The 18,529-nt window shown below is 37.3% G+C and overlaps 2 protein-coding genes and 1 non-coding gene across 3 annotated transcripts; all 3 read left to right on the top strand.

Moving 5' to 3' along the window:
* Positions 1-2,654: 2,654 nt before the first annotated feature.
* TRNAL-UAA (transfer RNA leucine (anticodon UAA)) lies at positions 2,655-2,737 on the top strand. Its single transcript has one exon. It is a non-coding gene; the product is annotated as a tRNA-Leu (tRNA).
* Positions 2,738-5,181: 2,444 nt separating this feature from the next.
* On the top strand, positions 5,182-9,549 carry LOC132177608 (proteasome subunit beta type-5). The gene is made up of 8 exons (XM_059589998.2): positions 5,182-5,272; positions 5,846-5,968; positions 6,089-6,218; positions 6,590-6,696; positions 7,368-7,502; positions 7,589-7,692; positions 8,982-9,082; positions 9,172-9,549. Exons 2-8 carry the CDS (start codon positions 5,855-5,857, stop codon positions 9,297-9,299), a joined length of 819 nt encoding a protein of 272 aa, XP_059445981.1. The 5' UTR covers positions 5,182-5,272; positions 5,846-5,854; the 3' UTR covers positions 9,300-9,549.
* Positions 9,550-12,860: 3,311 nt separating this feature from the next.
* Positions 12,861-17,481, top strand: LOC132180051 (Leucine-rich repeat protein kinase family protein). Its single transcript, XM_059592894.2, has 2 exons — positions 12,861-14,656; positions 16,466-17,481. The coding sequence occupies exons 1-2, from the start codon at positions 13,126-13,128 to the stop codon at positions 17,101-17,103; spliced, it is 2,169 nt and encodes a 722-aa protein (XP_059448877.2). The 5' UTR covers positions 12,861-13,125; the 3' UTR covers positions 17,104-17,481.
* Positions 17,482-18,529: the final 1,048 nt, after the last annotated feature.

The raw sequence follows: 18,529 nt of genomic DNA on the forward strand, positions 1-18,529 counted from the left end.
GGGGTTTGGTGATAAGTGGTGGGCATTATGTTAGAATTAGTGAACAAAAATTAATGGCATTGATTTGAATTAAATATATAATGTTTTTCATTTCAATTGTATTTGGTATTTTTACTTGATATGTCAAAATTCTATTGAAGGTTGCAAAAATAAGTTGTACACCACATCCTGATATAAGAATCTCTCTGTGTTTTAAGTCGTTTATTTTGTTTATAAAAAATAATAATAATAATAAAATTAAAGAGAATAAAATGGAGAAGAAGATAGAGGTGTAAAAAGTTTGACATTGTGCTAAGTGGCGGTTGGAATTTTGGAAGAAGCGTGTGGACTGAGAATTTTTTTAGATGTGATTGTGGACTAATGATATAAGGAGAACTAGAATCTTTCTCTCTTAAATGTGATGTGACTTTTAAAATCACAATTGAATTTGAAATGATCATCATTTAATTTTGATTTATTGGTGATTTTAAATGTCACATCACATTTGAGAGAACTCTAACTCTTCTTATATCATTACTTGTGATTGTGTGGTAATCTCAAAATTTGTCTTAACATTTATAATTATACAAAATAGAAAAAGAGAATAAACAACAAAGTTTTCTTTAAAATTTAGTTGGAAGATTTTTTTTAATTAAGCTTATTAAATTAACACACACATATATATAATTTTTATATACATTTTTTAGAATACATGTAAGAATTAATAGAGATCATATACTCTATTTAAAATAAATTATTTCAACTCAAATTTTTTTTAAATAAAAAAACTTTTATCCCTCAATAAAAGTCAGATATTTACGCTAATATGGTTGGGATTTTGGAAGAAGCGCGAGGAGGGATCTGTATTTTAAATGTGATTGGGCGGTAACAGTAATGGTGTGGGCCAAGAGAGTCGAAGACTAAAACCGCGGTGTCGGATTTGGGTCCCAGAGAGCACTAGAAACAAAAGCGTCACGTCTATGAGAGTCCGAATCAGATTTTGGATTATGCATGCAAATCCATATTTTCCACCTCTATAACGGGAAAATTAAAGGATATAGCTTTCTTTGACCTTTGACCAAACCCTTTTTTCCCCCATTAAATCATTAATTAAATCCAACATATGACTACGTGCTTATCATTTTATCACCTAAACACTATTTATGGTTCTGTTTGTTAACCTTTATTTGTTTTTTGTTTTTTGTTTTTTTTTATTCTCAAAATAAAAGATATTAATAATTAATTAAATTACAAAACTTAAAAACAAATTTCACTTTTTTTAAAAATAATAAAAAAAATCCAAAACACATTAACAGACAAAATTAGCAAGGCCAACAACGTTAACTAGGCAGCCCAATTAATTTGAATTTTTTTTTTAAAAAAAGAAGAAGTTATGCTGGAGATGAAGGTTGGCACAATTATGATCTTTTCATAATGGGTGTCTTTCAAGGCTGACGGTCCCATTAACTTTTTTTTCAGTCTCATTCATGATTTTACTCATTGATGTCCAATGATCATCCCTTCCGGTAACTCTGGGGGGTGAAAAATTGGCAGCATGTATATATAACTGAATAAACAGTTGTCAAATTCCATGTGTATATATATTTTTATCTTTTTACTTTTATAAGGAATGAGAGTGAGATCCTAATTCTATATTTTTCTCCGTTTATTAAATGTAAAGATTCAATGGTGAGCTTTTACTATTAAGTGCTCTTATGCCATAGCTTTAATGTTAGAAAGGCATGTAAATCATCACAAACAGCTTTCATGACAGCCATACATACATAAATTAAATTTCTAGCGTGGGCATCATTAGACAGGGGTCCAACCTAAACTAGTCCTGCGTTGACCACGTTCACTTTTATTTTGCAATAAGTGGTCGCTGGCCTTTCTCTGAATTACTACATTTGCCAAAGATAACTGGTTGTTGTCCCTTAACGGTGTGTTTGGAATTAAAAAAAAAAAAAAAAAAAACTCAATTATTCATTTTAAAATTAATTTCAATATTTTTATTTTTTACATCACATTAATCACTTTTTATTATTATTCAAATAAAAAAATTACTATAAAACTAATTTTTTTATACAAAATTTTATTTATTTATTTTTGTTCACATCAATTAAATTAGTTACAGTCCACTTTATTTTTTAAGTTCTTTGGCAAACACACCTTAAATCAATTTAAGGAGATCACTCAGCACAACTAAATAAATGAGACTACATGTTTGAACAACTACTCATTGTATAATAACACATACGCTATTAAATTTAATTTAAATTATGAAATAATTCATCTTAGGTGGGATATTTACAGCTTGGTAAATTCTACTAAAATATTTATCCGGGTAAGTTTTGCATACCGAAAGCACTGTTATGATTGTGCATATATATGGAGGACCACATAGTACATATGTATAGTTGGAGTGCTGGGGTCATGGATTGCATGTGATCATCAAGTGTTGGTAGCGTCCACGTTCTTTGCATGAAAACATATAATTAAGAGTGCATGCTATGATTTGACTGGAAAAAGTCTGATGGGCTGTATCCCCTAATATACGCAGCTGTTTTTGATGAGGAAACCTTTGTTGATGTGATCTGCCAGAACGCCTCCAAAAAGAAAAATGTTATAAAATGTTATTTAGGTATATACGTATTTTGGACCACCGTATCTCAGTAGCTGGTTTGCCCGAGAGGTTAAGGGGGAAGACTTAAGATCTTCTGCACATAAGTGCGCATGGGTTCGAACCCCATAGCCAGCAGAAATAACGTACTTTTTGGAATTATTTATCAGGCAACTCAAGTCGACAAAAGGTTTTGTTTTGTTTTTTGTTTTTTGTGGTTCCTGGGCAGTGGGCAAATGACGTCAACAAAAGTTCTACCAAATAAAAGGGCCCAACTTTTATTATGGATACGTATCTTCTTGCAAAAGCAGACCAACCCTTTTCCTCCTCAATTTTTATTTTAATTCAAAGTGGAAAATGGGAAATGAGAAGATTACAAAAAAATAAAAAATAAATAAGACAATGTTAACCACAAAGAAGTGAAAATTAGTCAAATAAATAATATGATTTATTGAAAGCTCTGTTTTAGGCTCCCGACCAATGCTACTCTAGTAGTATTTTCTTATCTTGTAGGTGACCCATCGTCGGATTCGCCCGTTCAAAAATTTTCTTTTGCATTCTCCATTCTCATGTGAATCAGAGAGAATCATTTTAACCATCGGACATTTTCTACTTATATTTAAATTTAACATAATGATTTTTGCCCCACATTATAATTCGAGAACTATTTAATATAAATTATTTGTTGCATAGTTAGAGTAAAATAATATTTTTTGACAGTTGAAACACCCTATCCTTTTTTTGAACGGGGAGTTCAAACCACACTTTTTTCTATTAATAGTAAAGGCTTATTGAGCTGAAAGGGCTATACAATATAGAGTAATCTTATAGACCATATTTTTATTAACCTAAAATTGATATGGCTTTTAAAATTATTATTGAATTTATAATTTATCACTATTAAATTTTAATATAAATTTAATTTAAAAAGCCAAACCATTACTCATACAATAAAATACTTTACCAATTGAGTTAACTCGGGCACAGCCTGCCATGACTAGGGGTGGGCAAATACCTGCAAAACCTGCCCCGCCCATTTTTCTTAAGAAAAATGCAGATTCGGGTTGATTTATCAATTATCCGTACGGTTCGAGTCGGATTATAGGTTGCTATTTTAAAATACCGGATCCTAGACCTGACCCGTTTAACACAAAACATAATATCTCATTCTTCTCTCACGCCTCCCTCAGCCTGACTCTCATCTCGTGTTGTCACGTAGGAGTCACGCAGCCTCCAAACTTCCAAAGCCCTAGCAGCCGCTTCTTCACTTTTCCTACGCTGCTCCCGCTTAGTCATGCTTAGCGTCCACCTGAGCTCCGATCACTAGGTTTATTTCTCATTCTCTCTCTTTCGCTATCTCTCTGTCTCAGCCATGGACCTCTCTCTCTGTCTCAACCCCATCAAGTGTTTATTTCAATTATTTCAGATCAAGTGTTGTTCTTGTTGTGACAATTATTCGTCTTTGTTTCTAGGGAAAATTATAATTTAGCCCTCCAAATTACTAATCATTTCCTTTTTAGCCCCATAATGTTCAAAAAGTGATAAAGTAGCTTCCAAACTACCAAACAGTTGCAATTTGGCCACTCCGTTAATCATTACCATAAAATAAGATGAAAAATTCAAAAATACGTCGTTTTAGCAAGATTAAGTTACTAAAATGTTTTTTTTTGGAAAAAAAAAAAATCAATTAAAAAAATGCCCAAAAAACGACGTCATTTTGAGAGAAAAAAGAAAAGAAAAGAAAACCAGTGGTTTAGGGGTGGCTCGTCGGCCACCCCATGGGCCATGGGGGTGGCCCCCCGGCCATGGCCTGTGGGGTGGCTGCCCAGCCACACCCACAGGTTTGGGGGTGGCAGTCAAGCTGCCCCCACAGGCCTGGGGGTGGCCGGCAAGCCACCCCTAGACCATCGGATTTCCTCTTTTTTTTTTTCCTTTTTTTTTTCTCAAAACAACGTTGTTTTGGGGGGCATTTTTTTAATTATTATTTTTTTTTTCTATAAGGGCATTTTAATAACTTAACATTACCAAAACGATGTAGTTTTAAATTTTTCATCATATTTGACAATAATGATTAACGGAGTGGCCAAATTGCAACTGTTTGATAGTTTTATGGGCTACTTTATCACTTTTTGAATATTATGAGGGCTAAAATAGAAATGACTGGTAGTTTTGAGGGCTAAATTATATTTTTCCCTTGTTTCTAACATATATGATCTCTATGTGTTTTTTTTTACTTGTGTTCTCTCCCACAAAATGTGCCCCATTCTGCCCCGCCCTGCCAACCCGATACCCAGCGGATAAAATCCACTGTAGCCCGTTGACAGGTTACAATTTTAAAACCCACATGTTGCGGGGCGGGTGCCTGAAATGGGGAATACCTGGCCCGCACCCAGCCCTGCCGTGACTAAAATTATCAGCAGCAATAAGCTCGCGCTGCTTAAGGCTTAGAAGGCCAAAAAATGCTTTCCAAACCTCTTTCAGTGCCATTCATTCTGGGCCTGAATAAATACATCAAGCCCGGCCCACATTGACCCGGCTGTCACACTAACCTGAAGAACAAGAAACCACATCATATTACTTTTGACATCTAACAGTTCGCTCCGAAGCATTCGCTCCATTGTAATCCTCTGCGATCTCACACTCGATCCCTCTGCCTCGTCTTTGATCACGAAGGTAATTTTACAGTGATCTCTCATCCCAATGCTTTGAAGTTTCTGGGTAACTCTGTGAACATAGCGCGGATTAGGATCGAATTTTGCTCCTAGGGTTTATGAATTACCTTTATTCATCTTTCTTTCTTGCGGTTATACAGTCTAGATTATCTTTGGTTGTTGAGGAAATACAAGAAAGAAAATCACTTCCCGAACCTTAGGCTTTGTTTTTTAAATTATAAGCGAATTTGTGGGATTGTGAAAATTAAATTATTTATTCAACTGAGTACGCTACGTCCTTTTGCTTTAGATAATGTGATTTTTTACACCATTTTCAGGAAAAATTGATTGTCTGGATTAGGGAAAATTTTTTTATTAATTGAATTTAGGGCAAAATTTATCGGACTTCTTGTTGTGGAACTAGCTCAAGCTCTGGTTTTACGTGTATTGTGATTTCTCTTTGCATATGTATAACGCAATAGATCTGGTGGTATTAAATTTAATCCTGATTCCCATTATTACTTGTTCAATTTAAGTGTTAGATTAATTTTTACATGGACTGGTTGTTGGATTCGAACTCGAATCCTTGTCACAGTTTATAAACATGAAGCTTAATACTAGTGGTCTCGAATCGACTGCACCGTTCTTTGGGTTGAGCAATGAGCTTCTTGATGGGTTTTCAGCTGCTCCATTCTTTGAGGTTCCTAATACAACCAACGTGAGTGATAATGGGTGTTTGTTATATTCTCTTTTTTCTGATTTGCATGAGAGAAAGTAGAAGTTGTATCTGCTGAATATTATTTGAACTTTTTTTTTTCTTTCCCTGGTTCTGTTTCAGTTTGATGGCTTTCAGAAAGAGGCTATACAGATGGTGAAGCCAGCAAAGGGAACAACCACACTCGCCTTCATATTCAAGGAAGGTGTCATGGTCGCTGCTGATTCTAGAGCTAGCATGGGAGGCTATATATGTATGTTATTTGTTTTCTTTCTTTGTCTAACTTGCATTCTCTCTTTTTTTCCTAAGCAAAAGTGTCTAACTTGAAAATAATTATAGGTTCTGTATACTGATTCTTTATATATCCAGTTTCACTTTTTAAAACTGGACTTGTTGGTGATCATGCTTATGTATGCACAGATGCACGCACAAACCTGCTGACACTTGGCTTGGCCTTAAACATTTTCATTTTTTAGTTTTAGTGGCATAGCCTGTACCTGTTCCTGTCCCACACAGTTGACCAATTTATGTTGCAAGTAACATTAACCATAGTGTTCGTTTGTGTTGTCTTTTTGGTATGAAAAAGCATATTGCATTTACTTTTTCCTTTCTAAATCTTATCAGCATCCCAGTCTGTGAAGAAAATCATTGAAATCAATCCTTACATGCTTGGCACTATGGCTGGAGGAGCTGCTGATTGTCAGTTTTGGCACAGAAATCTGGGCATTAAGGTAATGCATTTATGTTGGATTTCTAGATTTATAATATATAGTTTCAGGCATGTTGGCTACAATTAAGTTAGAGTGGGTGATTGTATATCTTTTTTGATAGGTTAGTATCATTAGCTCTGTTGTCTTCTTTGTGGTATTGATGTTGTCAGTAAAACATGTTAGACAACTTTTTTTAGCGAGTGAAGTTTTAATTAGACCATAAAAGATTTTAATATGCATTCACTGGCTGAGACTATGGTTGGTTTTCCAGCTAGAAAGTGGTGGTGGTTTTTATGTGTTGGGTTATCTTGACATTTTTTTTACAAGCATCTTTCATCGTGACGCTTATTCCTTAGTTTTTTAGAACATGGATAATGGAAGAAATAGAAATGATAATGATCCTTTCCAATTCCACATAGGAAAAGTATATTATTTGTTAAATAGTCACATCCAGAGTGACTGTATTTGTGAAGTGAGATAGTCATGTTTCTTAAATATTTAATCAATGGCCGGCCTAATGCAGAGACTGTTGCCTAGCCATAGAAAATAGTTTGAGCTCCTGGGCATGCCCTGGTGTGAATATGACAGTAGCTTGCCCTGTTTTAGTAAAATTATATTAAACCTGTAAAACCCAATGATATGTTTGTACCTTCTTACATCACTTGCTAACACACTTGTTTGGCTTTATTTAGTGCCGACTGCATGAATTGGCAAACAAGCGTAGAATTTCAGTTACAGGGGCATCAAAGCTGCTGGCAAACATTCTGTACTCTTACCGTGGAATGGGTCTGTCTGTTGGGACCATGATTGCGGGATGGGATGAAACGGTATCAATATGTGAATGTCTCGTGTCATGTTATTACATTTTTATTTAATCAGACTTTTGTAAATGTTTTTCCATTGTGGGTTGTAGGGTCCTGGGCTATACTATGTGGACAGTGAAGGAGGAAGGCTCAAGGGAACAAGATTTTCAGTTGGATCTGGTTCACCCTATGCTTATGGTGTGCTGGATAATGGGTAGGTGCCCTTTCCCCAATAATTTCTACATTGTCTAGTGTCCTACTGATGATTGAGCAATTGTTTGTGGAAAATGAATCTCCAACTATCAGCTTGAAATTTGTTGAAGGAAACAATAATGTCGCATTATGGTGAAATTGATAAGTGGGTAGTAGTATCTTCCTTGATATAAGAACAGTAATCTAAAATACATAACAAATAGAAAAAGAAAAGCACAAGAAGCAGGTGCATAATGCAAAAGAACCTATGTGTGACATATTTCTGGGAACTTATTCGATTCCAATGATCCAATCTCATTAACCTTCACAACCAAATAATGGGGAAAAAGAAAAAAAAGGACTGAGAAAATAGGTACTTTGTCTTTAGCAATTCTGCACTTGATCAATCGACATAGCTTTACTTAAACGAGTAATGTTACACATAATTCCACTTTCTTACACTCTCTTCTTTACACTCATAGGTAGCTTTTAGAATTACCATTAGATTAAAATCTAATAAGGATTCGTCATAAATTTAAGGGGAAACTTCACTAAGGACCCCCAAACTTTCACCCGTTTTGAAATACCTCATTTGAACTTCAAAATCTCTCAATTTAGTCCCTTTAACTTTCAATTGCTTTCAATTTGGACCCCTACGTCAGATTTTAAACATCACATGACGTTTATACCCCTGACTTTTGTATAAAATTTCAACTTCTAAAACGTTTTTTTTTTTTATTTAAAAAAAAACAAAAATCAGGGATATTGTGGTCTTTTTTTGAATTTTTAACAGCTAAAATTAACGGAAGGGTCCAAATTGAGAGCAATTAAAAGTTCAGGGGACTAAATTGAGAGATTTTGAAGTTTAGGGGGGGTATTTCAAAACGGGTGAAAGTTTGGGGGTCCTTAGTGAAGTTTTCCCTAAATTTAATAGTGGTTTTAAAAATCACCTATGGGTGTAAAGTAGTGGGTGTAAGGAATCTACAAGATTCTTGCCTGAGAATGTTGCAGTACATAACGGATGCCACTTTCTAGGAACTTGGCCAAACAGGCCTTGTTCACGTTGTTTACTCAAGTCTGTCAATTTCTTAAACTGTATGACTTCCCTAGGAGCATGCTACCTCATCTTTTTTTTTTCTTCCCCTTATTCCATGCCCCTTTAAGTTAAATGAACCCTGCTATTCTTCTCTTGAACAAAATAATTGCCTGTTTTCTACTTTTGCTCCATTATTTTTCATTACAAGATTTATTTCTGAGTTAAATGCATTCTTATATGCAATTTTCTGTTGTTTATGTGGGCACTTAAAACAGGTACCGGTATGATATGTCAATCGAAGAAGCTGCAGAGTTGGCTAGAAGGTCTATTTATCATGCCACATTCCGTGACGGAGCCAGTGGTGGAGTTGCTAGCGGTACCCTCTCTCTCTCTATCTCACACTCACACTCACGCACCCCAGAAGTTAATGATTTTGATATGATTTGAACTTGTGATTCTTGTCAGTTTATTACGTGGGACCCGATGGATGGAAGAAGCTCTCTGGTGATGACGTTGGAGAACTTCATTACAAATACTATCCAGTTACGCCAAGTACAGTGGAACAGGAAATGGTTGAAGTAGCTGGTGCATAGGTGTCTTGCTAAACTTGGACCATGTTTTCTACCCTTACGAGTTGAATTCCAAGACATGCTTACAGGGCAGAAAATTCTTCAAGTACATGTGTTGGCGGTTGGTGCTTTGAAACAATTCATGGATAGACTTGTCTTTAAGTTAACGTTATGAGAGCACTACCATTCATGGTTTACTTTTATTGTGCATTTTGTTGTTGCTGATGATCAAAAGTTTTAACCAAACTCTACTTAATTATATCAGGTTTTAATCTCTCTCTCTCATAATGATTTAATTATTCTTTGTGCTCATGGAAATACATAAGAAAACTCCTGTTTTGGCTTTTAGTTTAATTATTCTCAGTGGTAGACTCAGTCATGCGGAATAGTCTAACAGATGCAAAAATGAGTTACTCACATGAAAAGTAAGGAATGGCATTTCTATAAACTAGGTTAGAAGAATTTTCTCCAACTCAATTTGGAGGAAAACTCTATCCAAATTAGGGGCTGATGAAATAGAGAAAATGGGAAGAGAGCATAGAGGGAGAGAAGGGGTTCCCGGTGTGTTTTTAACTTTTAAGTGGAGATACTGTTAATGTTAGTAGAGTGATGTAGTTTTTATTATAAGTTTTTTTTTTTAAAAAAAAAAAATTGATTTTGTCCATATGCACTTGCTACTAATAAAACATAAAATGTAAAATGTGAATTGTTATGTAAATTTACAAAGAATTCTTACATTAAAAATTATCCGTGGGACCCACGGTTTCATGATCAAATTGAAAAATCCTGCACATCAACTAGATCCCTTAAGTACAAAGCAAAGGATTATTTTCTCTCCCCGACTCTTTTCTATCCTTTTGTGGGAAATGGGAATATTGCTTCCAAAAGAACATTTATGATTGGTTAGAAGAAGAAAAAAAAAAAACAAAGTGATCATTACGTGCTAGGAAAATTAAAAAATTAAAGGGCATTTAACAAATTAAAGATCTGATTGAGTTTTATTCTAATAGCAAGACTCAGATACAAATGGCAGGACTTATTTTGAATATGAAACTAAAAAATAAATAAATATTTAAAGTAAGTTACACTGTTTACTAATGTTAGTTCTATAAGTTGCCAAGCAGCCTAAAGATAAATAAAAAAAAAAGAAAAAAAAAAGAAAGAAAGAAAGAAAGAAAAGAAATGCTAGATGCTACTATAATTTTATACAACATTATTTAATAAATTGATGACGTGGCACTTTTAACTAATATTTGAAATGTCACGTCAATATTGTTGAATAATTGTAAGATAAATATATAGCATCTAGCATTACTCATTAAAGAATCTATATTAATGACATGTTAAGTACTAGTCAAGTAAGAGACATCACTATTCTAGTCTCCAAGAAGTAGTTCAATTGGCTAGGAAGCACGCCTAATGAAGCAGAGATCATTAATTCGAATTTCTCTCTCTCTCTCTTGTGCGGACATATCAAACAAAAAATATATATATATATATTGTATAACTGATCACTGTTCTCATTAGCCGTGTTATGCATTGTATAACTCAGTCATAACATGCATCACATGCTACTCTCCCACATCACATGCTAGTTGCTACTCTTTCCACATATAATAAAATTAGTAAATCCATTCCAAAATATTAAATACTCAGAAACAAGAACTACAGTACAGGCTGGAAAGGACATGCCCTCTCTCTCTCTCTCTCTCTCTCTCTCTCTACTCGCTTTGTTAGCTTCTAAGCATGTTTTCATGATTGAGATATAATCATCAAGCAGAGTTCCACTCAACAATAAAATAATTACTTACATCAGCTTTAACATAATCACAGAAAAGAGCTGGAGCTTTAGACAGAGAACCAGGGGCATTAAAATGTGAAACAGAAGTGACAAACAAATTGTCCCATAGAAAGTGGTGTTAGTTGGCTGAAAGGGATTGCTCTAACACCCAATTCCCTGCGCCCTCGTTCATCCATGCTTATTTATTGGATCATGACTTTCATTGACCATATCATTAAACTTCGAACAGAAACCATGAAACAGTCTTTATGGTGAGCAGAGAGAGAAGATTGTTTAAGACTTGTTTGGATACATGAATTCTATAAAATTGTTTTTATATTTGTTACTTAAATTACTATCAATTCAAATAATAAAATTGTTGAAGATTCTCTATCTTTATTTATTTATTTTTAAATTCAAAAAAGGCAAGAAGGGCGAACATAGTGGCTATTCTATTTTGGGTGTGACCGTTAGCCTATAAGACGGTAGAAACCTCAAGTCCGATTGAGTCATAACCTAATTTAACCCCATCAGAACATGAGTAAAATTCAACATTGTTTACACTCATCAAACATAAAAGATTTCATTGCAAAAGTTGAACCTATGCCTAGTATTTATATAACCAGATAGCGATTGCTTGAATCCACTTAACAATCATCCTTGATGGTTACCCTTATTTAGGTCATTAGAACAACAAAGACAAGTGAGAACAAGACATAGGTTTTCCCCCATATAATGGAGCTTTGACCAGGAAGTCATTGCCCTAAAATATGTATAATCTGATTCCACAAAAGGATAAGCTGCCTCTTGTGGTCATAACAAATGATCTTTCCCTCTCTGTCTAGACCCAACACCTAACAGTCCCTGCTCCTAGTACCATTTTTAAATACAAGGGAAATATTCCCCTACCTTAAATTTGCCGCTGGAATGTCTAAACAATGCCACTTCCCAAGACAAGTATAGTTTTTTTTCCACTGTTTAATTGTTGGTGTTGTGATAATAATAGTAGTTTTAATTCTCTCAATTTGGTAATGGATGATTATGAAACTCAATGTCAAGACTCAAGTCCTGTACCTAACAATTGAAGGTTGGTCTTTATTATGATTCACTTGATATATTTTGGCATTTTTTAATGGAGGTGAGAACAGGGGGACATCATGTTCATGGTTTCTTTTCATTTACTTCCATGTACGACCATACTCCTACTCATATCCATACAAGACTTGCTAATACGATTTTACTTGTAATAATTGGTGACTGTTTGCAAGTTACATATCCAATGAGAAATCTAAGGGAAATTACAATGCTACAACTGTCTCCTTGTTCGGATGCCATTAACGGATTGAGATTGGTTGCAACTTTTTGATCGAATTACAACTTGCTCGACCCTTACAAGAAAAAGGATTTTATGGAGCACACTTGTTTCGACAAGTGCTCGGACAACTTTATGATTGGAGAAAGTTACGATAGAGTCCACTTCAAATAAAAGAACTATATATCTATTCAAATACTTGTTTAGATAGATAGGTTCATTGCTTTGGAAAAGAAAGCCCATCAAGAACTTCTCACAATCCACATACCAACTGTAAAATATTCTCAATAGTAAAGAATCTTAATCTAACCTCGTGTGAAAGATAGTTTGAGCAAATGAAAAGCGAACAACCTTCTTTCATCACATGAACCTACCATTACAATGCAATAGTTGCAAGAAATCCCAATCGAATAGTCTCATGATACAACAAAATTTGATAGCTTAGGAGACATTACATCGCCATCATGGCTTAAGACAATAATACAAGCAAACAAACACGCAATAAAAGCCACCACTACGAACTGCAATTGCTTTTCTTCTACTTCCCCTCTTTCGTTAGCAAGTCCAACTCCTCTCATCTTTTTTTGGCGGGAGGTGGCCCCATCAATCAAAATCTCGTCGTTCCCAAGTCTCTTTCTCATAAATACCTTCCTCCCACCCCCAACCAAACCAATCCCCATTGCCCTCCTTCACTGTACCAATCGCTTCATTTACTTCCCATTCTCTCTCTCTCTCTCTCTGCAAGCAAAGCAGCAGTAATGAAAAACAGGCTTCCCTTCTCAAGCACTATCTTCTTCTACGTCGTCGTTTATCTTGGGATATGTACAAAGCTCACACTCTCGCTCACCCCAGACGGCCTGTCGCTGCTGTCTCTGAAATCGGCCGTAGATCAAATGTCGGACGTTGGCTTGGCTTTCTCCAACTGGAACGAGAATGACACCACGCCGTGCGGTTGGAGCGGCATTTCGTGCATGAATGTCACTGGGTTCTCCGACCCGCGCGTCGTCGGGATCGCCATAGCCGGCAGGAATCTCCGGGGGTACATTCCGTCGGAGCTCGGGACCCTGGTGTATCTCCGGCGACTCAACCTCCATAGCAACAACTTCTACGGTTCTATTCCTTCACAGCTCTTCAACGCGACCTCATTGCACAGCATGTTCCTCTACGGTAACAACCTCTCCGGTTCGATCCCTCCCTCGATCTGCAACCTTCCGAGGCTCCAAAACCTCGATCTCTCTAACAATTCCTTCTCGGGACCGATCCCAAAAGCCCTAAAGAATTGTAAGCAGTTGCAGCGGCTGATTCTCGCGAGAAACAAGTTTTCCGGCAAAATTCCGGCGGGAATTTGGACGGAACTGGAAAACCTTCTCCAACTCGACCTCTCGGCTAACGATCTTAATGGATCGATCCCGGAGGATATCAGTGAGCTCGGCTCTCTCTCCGGCACGCTCAACCTCTCGTTCAACCATTTATCGGGTCAAATCCCGAAATCGCTTGGGAACTTACCGGTTACACTGAGTTTCGATCTCAAAAACAATAACCTAAGCGGCGAGATACCTCAAACGGGGTCGTTTACGAACCAGGGACCCACCGCGTTCCTGAACAACCCTCTGCTATGTGGGTTTCCTCTACAAAAAACGTGCCGAAATTCCGAGCAAGGGTCATCGCAGAGTCCGAATTCGGCTCCCAGCGTTGAGAACAATACAAGAAAAGGTCTAAGTCCCGGTTTGATTATACTGATCTCAGTAGCGGACGCAGCTGGGGTTGCATTAGCTGGGATGGTGATTGTTTACATATACTGGAAAAAGAAAGACAATTCAAATGGCTGTAGCTGTACTGGGAAAACCAAGCTGGGAGGAACCCACAAAACCGATCTCTGTATGTTTTGTGCGTGCGCCAATGGCTTCAAAAACGAGGAGTCAGAGTTGGAGGAGCCAGCTGAGAAAGCACAGAAAGGAGGGGAAGGAGGAGGAGAGCTGGTGGCGATCGATAAAGGGTTTACGTTCGAGCTGGACGAGCTGTTGAGGGCGTCGGCGTACGTGTTGGGGAAGAGTGGGTTTGGGATAGTGTACAAGGTGGTGCTTGGGAATGGGATCCCCGTGGCTGTGAGGAGGTTGGGAGAGGGGGGAGATCAGCAGAGGTACAAGGAGTTTGTGGCGGAGGTGCAGGCAATTGGGAGGGTCAAGCACCCCAATGTCGTAAGATTGAGAGCTTACTATTGGGCTCCCGACGAGAAGCTTCTCATCAGTGATTTCATCTCCAATGGCAACCTCACTTCTGTTCTTCGCGGTGAGTCAGTCGCTACATTCCAAACTTTAATCCGTTGCCGTTTTGGACCTCTGTTTGCTTGTTCGCTTGTTTGTTTGCTTGTTTTTTTTTTTTTTTTTCTTGTCTGCTTGTTTGCTTGTTTGCTAGCCTGCCGGCCTGTAGGTTCCGGGATTCGGTGGCCTTGGACTTTCACGTGTCACGTACGACCCACGTTTGACTATAAACATCAACCTAAAATGGTTTATTTAAGATAAGATAATCAAGCTTAACTTTTACATTACAATGTTCATGTCCAACCTGTAATTAGATCAAAGTTTTTAAGGTTAACTTAAAAAACCTTTAAAACGTTTTATGCCCAACAAGAATGTATGTGCTGAGAAGGGTGCTTGGACTCATTTGGCTAGGCGTTAGATTTAGGCGGAATCAGGATATACGAAAGAATTCACGCAGGTCAACAGAAATGGCAGGTGCGGTGCCGGCGGGCCTACTTGTTTCCAAAATGTGGGGTCCATTTGACCGGGCCGATTAGGTGGGCTCTGTTCTAGCTAATTTTAGGACATTAGGCACTCTGGCGCCATTGGTCCACGTGGTTTAACATTGATGATTTCGTACACGCGTGGTGGGCTTCTTCACTCGTCAATTCCTTTTCCTCTCCCTCTCTCTCTCTCTCTCTCTCTACAGTTCTGGTTGGGCCTTGGTAGTTGATCGTGCAAGTTAATGATATTCTTTTCATGTGCACGCACACTCCACGACCAAAATAAAGACACAAACACTGGTGCTTTCGGTGGTGTAGAAGTAGAATTATTGGCTGGTAACTTGGTCCGTATTTTAGCGTTTATCATGTTACCGTATGTGCATTTGATTAGTAAAAAAAAAAATGTTACCGTATGTGAGATCGAACGAGTGGTTGGTCCTGCATCGCACGCTCTGGACCACGTGGATAAAGCGCTGGGACAGGCGATGGAGTGGCAGTGACTTGTTGGGCTCCAGAACTTTACAGCTTCACTCAAAGCATGATGGGTCGGAATAATGAAAGCCACCGATCCAGTTCTTATTACGCTCAAACCTCAATCAATGCTGCTGCTGTGAACTCGCCAAATTTTTGGATTCCTTACAATCTGACCTTTTCTAATCTTGAAATTTTTTTGACAAGAAGAAAGAATTTAACACCATTAATTAAATGGGTTGAATTTATATTGACTTAAACATGTATTGTTACCCATTGTTGTGCGACACCTGGTGAAATTAGTCTAGAATATATTATGAAGATGTTTATGGATGGGAAGTCTTATATTAGTTCTTTATTGATATTGGGCTTTAAAAGGATTCTAAAGAGTTCAAATTAGTTTAAATTGATCCTTTTAGAATAGCACTTCAGATGTGACTAATGTTTTTTTGTTTCGTTATAAAACCATGCGGCTGGTCGGTTAGCTTTTGGAAACTTGGACCTGTTTCAAGAATGGCTTTTTGATTATCTTTGACAGGTTGATCAAAGTGACTTTCTTTCCCTCTTACTTCAGAAAGGAGAAACTTTTGAAGCGGAAAAAATCAAGGGCTTTGTTTGTTTAGTTAAAATTAAAAGTGACTTTTTTCAGAGATGGATGGGACCATATGGCCTCTTTCTTGTTCCTACTGTGTTCTCATGTCTCACTTCCTTGTCCCACATTGCCCAGACCTAAACTAACTTTTGAAAGAAAAAATTAAAAAGAATTAGATTCAAATTTCTTAATTTATCTGCATTTGCATTTGTATTCTGTAGCTTCAGTTAGATACAACTCTATTATTTTCCAAATCTCAAATTTATGATTTTCTTCTCTAATTCTTGTACAGGGAGAAGTGGTCAGGGTTCTACGAGCCTCTCATGGTCAACCAGGCTGAAAATTGGCAAGGGAGCAGCCCGGGGCTTAGCCTACCTCCACGAGTACAGTCCAAGAAAATTTGTCCATGGCGACATCAAACCATCTAACATCCTCATTGACAATGAATTCCAATCTCACATCTCTGACTTCGGCCTTAACAGATTAATCAGCATCACCGGCGATAACCCCTCCTCCTCCGGTGGCTTCATGGGCGGAGCTCTACCTTATCTAAAGACCGTCCAAACAGAGCGAGCCAACAATTACAAAGCCCCCGAGGCTCGTGCCCCTGGCAGCAGACCCACCCAAAAATGGGACGTCTATTCTTTTGGTGTTGTATTGCTTGAACTGCTTACCGGGAAGTCCCCGGAGCTTTCTCCGACCACTTCAACTTCCCTGGAAGTCCCGGACCTGGTCAGGTGGGTGAGGAAGGGCTTCGAAGAAGAAAAGCCCCTGTCGGACATGGTAGACCCTGTGTTGCTCCAAGAAGTGCATGCCAAGAAGGAGGTGCTCGCAGTGTTTCATGTCGCCCTTGCGTGCACCGAGGCAGACCCCGAAATTCGGCCTCGGATGAAAACTGTCTCGGAAAATCTTGAGAGGATTGGAACGTGAAAGAAGTGAATTGATGGCCATGGCCATGGCCTCTCATGCATGCTCTTGGCACTGGAATTTTCCTCATCTATATGGAGAGGGCACTTCATTGTCCCCTGGATCCTGGTGGTAGAATTCAGAATTTTGCTTCGGCCACCGAGATCATCTTTGAAAACCCAACATTTTGCGGACTAGGCCCATCATTTTTTTTGGAGAATCATTTTGTTATACATTTGTTTTCCCTTTTTGTGACAATTAAGGTAGTAGCTATATTTTATGATTCAACATTTTACCCATGTCGCGTTAGAAAGTGCTTGTAAGGCTAATAACTTTGTTAATGTTTCATTATATTTTGTATTTTAAGAAATTACATGTTATAAAAAAAAATGTATTTTTTCAGACTCGATCATATCGTGGTGCCGTTTATGTTAGTTCCGTAATGAGCTAAGGAACCAATAAAGTCAAGACTCACCTAATAAAAAACTAATATGAGATTTAGCGTTCACCCACTTTACGCGAGTTATTATTTTTTCAATGTATTAAATGAATAACTAGGTATTACAAGTTCAATCGAATCCAAATTTATAATAAGATAAGGAGAAATGCTATAGCTGGAGAATCCAACTACCGATAGTTTCTACGGTTGCCCATCATAACAAACCGAAGACCAAATGATCTATGGAGCAATGGTCCTGATGGCCAACGGCCCATGACCAAAATCTGGAAGTCATGTGCCTATCAAGCTTCCAAGTGAGGCCCCCCACCGAAAATACCCAAGAAAGGTTAGTGCCTTAGTGGTCTATGAGCTAAAGGCCCACCAAGCGATAGCCTATGACCAGACTGAGAAGGGCTTACTGGACCAAAACCCATCAGAGACCTGGGTGCACCATTGCCGAAGTGCGGCTCCGAGCAACTGATCAAGGACCTTGACAACTAGTGTAAAGTATAACCCATTCCCTTTTCAAAAAGAAAATCACAAAAAATCACCTTTTCTATTTGCTTCCTTAAATACTGTGAATGCTACGATGTGTAGGGGAACTAAAATTGTTTTTTTATACATTATTTTAATATAAATACTTTTATTTTATCTTTTTATTTTTTATTGGAAATTGTGTTAAAATTTTATAAAAAATTGAAAAATATATATAAAACTTGTATTTTATAAATAAATAATATTTTAATAATACAGGACAATGTAATAAAAGCTATTGTTAAATATATTTAGATACAAAAGTAAAAAATAGTTTTGTTCCTTAAACTTTTTTTTTTTAAAAAAAACGGCAGCTAATGCTCACCTTGCTCAAGCCATACACACTCGTACCCATGTGTCCTCATAACAAACCTAAGATAATTTCAACATAGGCCCTAAAACCCTAAGAAGGATAATGGGAGACGGGGGAGAGGCACTCTATGAAACTTCATAAATATTTGTCAAATTGATATATTA

This window comes from Corylus avellana, chromosome 4, assembly GCF_965113065.1.
Source record: "Corylus avellana chromosome 4, dhCorAvel1.hap1.2, whole genome shotgun sequence".
NCBI classification, from domain to species: Eukaryota; Viridiplantae; Streptophyta; class Magnoliopsida; order Fagales; family Betulaceae; genus Corylus; species Corylus avellana.

What these genes read in the sequence shown, in the direction of transcription:
- LOC132177608 (XM_059589998.2), top strand. Translation starts at nt 5,855, where the DNA reads ATGAAGCTTAATACTAGTGGTCTCGAATCGACTGCACCGTTCTTTGGG. An exon ending in AGGTTCCTAATACAACCAAC is followed by an intron (nt 5,969 to 6,088) that starts GTGAGTGATAAT and finishes GTTCTGTTTCAG; the next exon opens with TTTGATGGCTTTCAGAAAGA. An exon ending in TAGCATGGGAGGCTATATAT is followed by an intron (nt 6,219 to 6,589) that starts GTATGTTATTTG and finishes AAATCTTATCAG; the next exon opens with CATCCCAGTCTGTGAAGAAA.
- LOC132180051 (XM_059592894.2), top strand. Translation starts at nt 13,126, where the DNA reads ATGAAAAACAGGCTTCCCTTCTCAAGCACTATCTTCTTCTACGTCGTC. An exon ending in CCTCACTTCTGTTCTTCGCG is followed by an intron (nt 14,657 to 16,465) that starts GTGAGTCAGTCG and finishes ATTCTTGTACAG; the next exon opens with GGAGAAGTGGTCAGGGTTCT.